Source organism: Scyliorhinus torazame, chromosome 15, assembly GCF_047496885.1.
Source record: "Scyliorhinus torazame isolate Kashiwa2021f chromosome 15, sScyTor2.1, whole genome shotgun sequence".
NCBI classification, from domain to species: Eukaryota; Metazoa; Chordata; class Chondrichthyes; order Carcharhiniformes; family Scyliorhinidae; genus Scyliorhinus; species Scyliorhinus torazame.
In genome coordinates this window covers 118,251,052-118,258,535 of record NC_092721.1, presented here as the reverse complement: position 1 = coordinate 118,258,535, position 7,484 = coordinate 118,251,052, and the positions used below count along the sequence as shown (strand labels likewise).

General features: G+C 44.5%; 1 protein-coding gene across 1 annotated transcript in view; it reads right to left on the bottom strand.

The window, feature by feature from the left end:
• Positions 1-6,404: 6,404 nt before the first annotated feature.
• The window catches only part of LOC140391428 (interleukin-1 receptor type 2-like), a 64,647-nt gene continuing 63,567 nt past the window's right edge, over positions 6,405-7,484 (bottom strand). The window contains exon 5 of the mRNA XM_072475955.1: positions 6,405-6,538. Within this exon, the coding sequence (XP_072332056.1) occupies positions 6,414-6,538 (125 nt within the window). The 3' untranslated portion in view covers positions 6,405-6,413. The remainder of the gene's footprint in view (positions 6,539-7,484) is intronic.

Sequence of the window (7,484 nt, the reverse complement as noted above, 5' to 3'; positions counted from 1 at the left end):
GTACGAGGCAAGTTTTTTTTACACAGAGGGTAGTGAGTGCCTGGAACTCGCTACCGGAGGAGGTGGTGGAAGCAGGGACGATAGTGACATTTAAGGGGCATCTTGACAAATACATGAACAGGATGGGAATAGAGGGATACGGACCCAGGAAGTGTAGAAGATTGTAGTTTAGTCGGGCAGCATGGTCGGCACGGGCTTGGAGGGCCGAAGGGCCTGTTCCTGTGCTGTACGTTTCTTTGTTCTTTGTTTGTTTTAAAACAACTGACATTGTTGATCCATATGGTTCTACCCAAGATTGCGTAACAAAATGATTGCTTGGCTAAGTGAGCCTGTACCTGTACGTTCATTGGTTTGTTGGTGTCAGGGATGACAGGAAGGAGACTAATGTTTTAGCATCATTTACCATAGATTATCATAGAATTTACAGTGCAGAAGGAGGCCATTCGGCCCATCGAGTCTGCACCGGCTCTCGGAAAGAGCACCCTACCCAAGGTCAACACCTCCACCCTATCCCCATAACCCAGTAACCCCACCCAACACTAAGGGCAATTATGGTGACTAAGGGCAATTCAGCATGGCCAATCCACCCAATCCACCATTTAGTAGGAAGGTCAGAACCAGGAAATTATTGGTGCATTGGCTTGACATCAGATGCAGGAAAATTGCTAGAAAGGTTCATTAGGGATTCACAGAGAAGATATTAGCGACATACAACATGTCTTCTGAAAAAGACCCTGGCTCACTATCTTGGTGGAACTCTTTGAGGGAGTTAACAGTTCGTAGGATGAAGGTGGCACAGTAGACATGATAGATCTGGACTGTAAGAAAGCTTGATAACGTGCCTCACAATGTGTTACGATGCACGATAGGGTTGCGTGGGTTTGGTGAACAGATTCATGGTTGGATAAGGAGTTGGTTGCTTCCTCAAAGACAAAAGATTGTTATTCATGGTAACAGCTCCACAGAGAGATTAATTATTAGTGCAATCCTGTGTGAATTGGTTTTAGGGCCATTACAATACACATCACTGTCAGCGCCCAAGGCATTGATATTGCCTATAGGATGACAAGATTTGTGATGTAAAGATCTTTGAAAAAAATATGACATTGATCCAGTGGAGTTTATCGTGCTCGACATTTAAATTAAAATTTGTTGAGATGGCAAGGGACCTAAATTTTAAAAAGTATTAAATCTCTCAAGGTTCCTGGTAAACATTAAATGGCAAATATTAGGATGTATAGCTAAGGTGGCCCATAATGAAAACACACTACAGTGTCCCTGTGCTACCCATCTATCATCCAGTACTGGGTGAGCAGAGATTTCCTTCACTATTCAGACTGAAGCCATTGTTTTCAGTGTCCACTCCAAATTGCATTCCCTAGCTTCTGTTTAGCCCTGTGATGAATCTGAGACTAGTATTCAGTTTTAGTCCACTTCCATGGTGTGAGATGTTGAGCACCCAAAATTACTTCTGAGGAGGAACACCAGAGTAATACCTAATTTGAAAACCCTGAGCTCTTTTGCGAGGCTCGGGGAGATGGATTTTTTTTTTAAACCAGTATATTGGTTAGCATTTTCAGAGATAGTTGCTAAGGAAAGAGATGTGGCTGCGAAAGTGAGATTTTGAAGATAATTATTCAAATATTAACAGAGAACCAAAAAGCAATAAAGATGAACAAGTTACGAGTCAAATGGAAATCCCGTTAAAGAGAAGAGCCGAACTTCTTCAAGGTTGGCATCCCTGGAAGAGAAATTACAGCAAATTAAACACAAACAAAAGCATACTGTGGATGCTGGAAATTGAAATATTGAACTGAAAACAGAAAATGTTGAAATTACTCAGCAGGTCAGGCAGGTTTTGTGGCGATGTGCCTATATTGTGCTTTAGGAGTTAAACCAAACAATGCTGGAGAAACACTGGAGGTAACTTTCAACTTCATTGTCTGGTTCATAACCTAGCAAGAGTAAATCTCTAGTTTGTTGTAGAAAGTACACAATTTTTACTCCATTGATTTCAGGGGGTGATCGGTTTTGCAAGGCGCCCATTTGATGAAGTCAAAAAATTACTTCCGACTTCCGGTGGCGCCCTTGAGGAAGCAGGTCGCAGGTCGGATCGCTCCCGCCCGCGATGGGCAAACGGACCTGTTTCACAGGATTTTTTCGGGACCTGACGACCTGAATCGGTGGAGGAGACGAAAGGAAGAGGTTTTCCCCCCGGGGTATGGACAGTTGGACCAGAAGTGGTCGAGTGGAGCAGCAAAGATCGAAGCTGGAGCAGTGGGGACCTCTGACCGGGCGGCGAAGCATGGCGGATGGCAGGGACCAGGGAGCGGAGGCTCACTGGCCAAGAGAGCAGCAGATGGAGTTTTTGAGGAACTGCTTCACTGAACTGAAGAGGGACACGTTGGACCCGATGAGGGCGGTGATGGACCGAATGGTCGAGGCGCAGGCGGTCCAAGAGGAGGCGCTAAGGGAGGTTGAGGTGAAGCTCTCCAGCCAGGCGGACACGGTAACGGAGCTGGAGCACGAGGTGGAGGAACTCCCGCCAGAGGAGGATGCAGGAGCAGCTTGAAGAGCTGGGGAACAGAGCCAGGAGGCAGAACCTGAGGATCGTTGGCCTCCCCGAGGGCTGTGAGGGATCGGATGCGGGTGCATACGTGATGGGTATGCTCGGGGCGCTGATGGGACCGGAGGCCTTCCCTCGACCCCTGGAGTTGGATGGGGCGCATAGAGCCCCCGCAAGGAAGCCCAGGGGGGGCCCTGCACTTGGTACCTTTTGGCGGGAGATCGGGGCCTCTGATGGGGGGATGGGCTAGGGGCTGGTTAAGGGACTTGAAAGGGCACGGGGAGATACAATCAGGTTAATGGGTCCTTGGTATGTGGGGGGAGGGCCCGAGCACTCGGGCGGGAGACAGTCAGGCGCCAAGGGCAGGGGTCAGCGTAGCTAGCGTAGGTCAGGGGGCACCAGGGAGAGTAGGAGAAGGGGCGGGCTAGGGCCAAGCGCAGGGCGGACCTGGCAGGTCAAGCCTCGGGCGGCGGGGGTGGGTGGGTCGGGGGGGGGGGGGGGGGGCAGCCGGGAAGGAGAGCAGAGAAGACTTAAGTGGGCAAGGGGGAGGGGGGGGGGGTGATCAGGGATCCCCCGGGGGAGAAAGCCGCTTGCAGGGAACAGCGTAGGAAACTGACAGCAGCATCACCCGGGGGGGGGGGGGGGGTTAGAGCCAACTTAGTTTAGTTGAACACATGGGGCATGGGCAAACAGCTGATAGGGAAAATGCCTTATTAATCTGCTTATTCTTTCCCACTGTTTGTTTTCAATATGTTAAGGCTTTTGTATATGGCCTTTCTTTTATCTCTGTCAATGTTACAAATCTGTTTTAAATAAAAATATGGCACTCAGTGGTTTCACACCCATTACTCTTGACTGGGTCGACTAAAGTTTCAGGATTTCCTCAGGTCATAATAAAGGATTGGAAACTAAACAGACTCACTTAATAAAGGACAGATTTATGTTTAGTTTGTAGGTCCTTAGAATGTGTAATAAGGGAGATTGGTGTTTAATGGAAGTATTGAGCTATTGATTGATCAGATATTGTATCATTACAACATTAATTTCATACATTAAGAACAATGTACCTACAATCAGATTATCTATTAATATGTCATCAAATTCTTCAACTATGCAAATTTAACTTTAATCTGTCATTATAAGTGTGGTATTACTACTGTTGTACCTAGGTTAGAGCCAAGGTTTGTGTGTGTAAAGCTCAGGTTTCCCCTCCTGACAAGTTTTCAAAAATTGTATTCGAAGTTGCTTCACAGCTCCAGGGTCGATTCCCAGCTTGGGTCTCTGTCTGTGCAGAGTCTGTATGTTCTCCCCGTGTGTGCGTTGGCTTCCTTTGGGTGCTCTGGTTTCCTCTCACAGTCCAAAGATGTGCAGGTTAGGTGGATTGGCCATTCGAAGTTGCCCTTAGTGCTCAAAATTGCTTAGTGTTGGGTGGGGTTACTAGGTTATGAAATTAAATGAATGAAAATTGCTTATTGTCACAAGTAAGCTTCAATGAAGTTACTGTGAAAAGCCCCTAGTCGCCACATTCGGGCGCCGGTTTGGGGAGGCTGGTACGGGAATTGAACCGTGCTGCTGGTCTGCCTTGGTCTGCTTTCAAAGCCAGCGGTTTAGCCAAGTGTGCTAAACCAGCCCCTAGGGGATAGGGTGGAGGTGTGGGCTTGGTAGGGTGCTCTTTCCAAGAGCCGGTGCAGACTCGATGGGCCGAATGGCCTCCTTCTGCACTGTAAATTCTATGAATATCATTGTAGATTTTTATATGATGTGCTTTGAGATTTTTAAAATATATTTTGTATAGCAGAAGTTAGACAAAGTTTAGGAAAGTTATGATAGGGAGCAGCACGGTGGCGTACTTGGTTAACATTGCTGCCTCACGGTGCCGAGGTCCCAGGTTCGATTCTGGGTCACTGTCCGTGTGGAGTTTGCACATTCTCCCCGTGTTTGTGAGAGTTTTGCCCCCACAACCCAAAGATGTGCAGGGTAGGTGGATTCGCCACGCTAAATTACCCCTTAATTGGAAAAAATGAATTGGGTACTCTAAATTTATTTTTAAAAAGGGCAAGTTATGATAGGATAGTTGTGCTCCTTGTTAAGTGAATTTTGCAAGGTGTGGAAACTCCTCAGCAAAGATTTGAATAATTAGGACATTTTAATTGGACAGAGAGGGTTCAAAGGTGAGTCGATAGAAAAGTAGTGCTGGATTATTTGAATTGGGAAGTAAAATTGCATCCAGAAGGCACCAAGTTTCACTGGAGGTGATAAGGTGGCATGGTGGCACAGTGGTCAGCACTGCTGCCTCACAGCACCAAGGACAACTGTGACTGTGTGGAATTTGTACATTCTCCGGGTGTCTGTGTGGGTTTTCTCTGGGTGCTCCGGTTTCCTCCCACAGCCCAAAGATGCACAGGTCAGGTGGATTGGCCATGATCAATACGTGGAGTTACAGGGATGGGATGGGGGAGTGGGCCAAGGTTGAGTGCTCTTTCGAAGGGTCGGTGCCAACTCGATGGTCCGAAAGGCCTCTTTCGGCATTGTTAGGATTTTGATGGATTTCTAAGTAGAGTGGTGAGAAATGATTTCTTTACATGGAGAGTGGTCAGAATGTTGAATGGCCACAAAGCACTTTTGACCAGAATTCACACTTTCTTTTAAAAGATTATTAGTTTGAAATGAAAAATTAAGAAGGTATGGAGAACAAGACGAAAAATAAGATTAGACTGGTTTGTGTTGATAAAACTGGTAGAAGTTGATGGACCAAATTTCCTGTAGTATTCCAGGATTCTGTGAAATTATTCCTATTTCTCAAGGGAAGATTCATGACCAAATCAACCTGTAAGAGTCTTGCAAAATCTATTTAATTCTTCGAGGTCTAGATGAAGAATATTTATTAACTCTCTCAGCAAGGGAATAGGATGGAGTGTGAACAACTGAAGAAGAAAATGGGATACAAGAATAGAATATCATTGAAAGAATAAATAAGTTTGAGAAGTGTCAACAATTGAACCATCAATTTTAGAAATTGAAACGCACCTCAAACAGCTAGACAACAAAATACTGAATGTTTATCACCAGTTGATTTGTAGTTTAGTGACTCAAATATAAGTTTCAGATAGGATTTTACAATCATAGATTATCACAAATATGGAATGTTTGTGAAGAGTTTGGTAATGTTGGTGTGTAATAATAATCTTTATTGTCACAAGTAGCCTTACATTAACACTGTAATGAAGTTACTGTGAAAAGCCCCTAGTCGCCACATTCCAGCGCCTGTTCGAGTACACAGATAGAGAATTCACAATGTCCAAATTATCTAACAGCACGCCTTTCGGGACTTGTGGGAGGAAACTGGAGCACCAGGAGGAAACCCACACAGACACGGAGAACCCACACAGACACGGGGAGAGCATGCAGACTCCACACAGACAGTGACCCAAACTGGAATCGAACATGGGACCCTGGCGCTGTGAAGCAACAGTGAAAGGCTTTGAATGTAATAATGGACCAATTTAAGGTCACAACCCAGAATAAAACATGTATGATGGAATTCAATTATAGGCTTATACAAGCAGGCTGGGAGGTATGGGAGGGACCTATAGAATCGGGATGGGAAATGGGGGTGGGGATCCAAGAATTAAAACTTCCAGTTTGAAAATTTGATTTTATTAAACTTGACATGGGATTTAATATCAATATATACAGTAGCCATAAGAGTATGAAACTAAAACAAATAATTAAAATATGTCTTGGATAACTTTTTAAATGACAATTTTGGTTAATGTTAGTACTGTAATGCAACATTATTGGTCGGTTAGATCTGATGAAAGGATCTATGCTTACCTGTATTTTTTGTTTACTTTAGAATTACGTAACTCAGCAGATGCTTGGACTTTACAAACTTGTACATGCAAATGCTCACCAGAGTGATGCTGATCAGTACAACAAGAATCACCACAAAATCTGATGCAACATTTGAAACTACAAAAAAGAAATCGATGTTACTACAAACAAGACAAACCAATATGTTGGTTAACAAATCTATCATGCTTAATTATAACTTCATTATGAAAATATAATAAGCATCCCTATAATCGTCTTGCTAAATAGAAGGCCTGAAAAACACCTTTACTTGTAGGAGACAAGTTTTATTCTCTCGTAGCCCTTTTAAGTTACAGAAACTTAAAACAGGAAGTCGTTCTGCATATTTGAATTGAGGCCAGATCAGAACCATTTACTGACAGAGTGAGCTGGGGCAAAGCAACAAAGTACCATGACTCAGATCTGTAATCGGCACTGACATAATTTTGCTGCTGCTCACCTGCACACATCTTCTCCAGTTACTGGAAAACCGCAGGTAAAGGTTGTAAACCACACCTGCGCATTTGGTTTCGGGGAAAAGATGTAAAAGCACTTACATTTGCTGAAAAGATTTCAGTGGGTCTGGGGAATAAGCCTGCGTTCAGTTTTAGGGTTGTTTATATGTCATAGTGTTGCAAAGTGCCGTGTGGTAGGCGGCACGGTAGCACAGTGGCTAGCACGGTTGCTTCACAGTGCCAGGGTCCAGGTTTGAATCCTGGCTTGGGTCACTGTCAGTGTGGATCTGCAAGTTTTCCCTATGTCTGCGTGCGTTTCCTCCGGGTGCTCCAATTTCCTCCCACAAGTCCCCAAAGATGTGCTGTTAGGTAGTTTGGACATTCTGAGTTCTCCCTCAGTGTACCCGAACAGGCGCCGGAATGTGGCGACCAGGGACTTTTCACAGTAACGTCATTGCAGTGTTAATGTAAGCCTATTTGTGATAATAAAGATCATTATTATAAAATGATACTGTTAAACAGGATACTGATAATAACATCTCGATTACCAGGGAAATCAGGTGAACATTATATTTATAAAGCATATTCACCTCTTGCTAAAGTAATGTTTA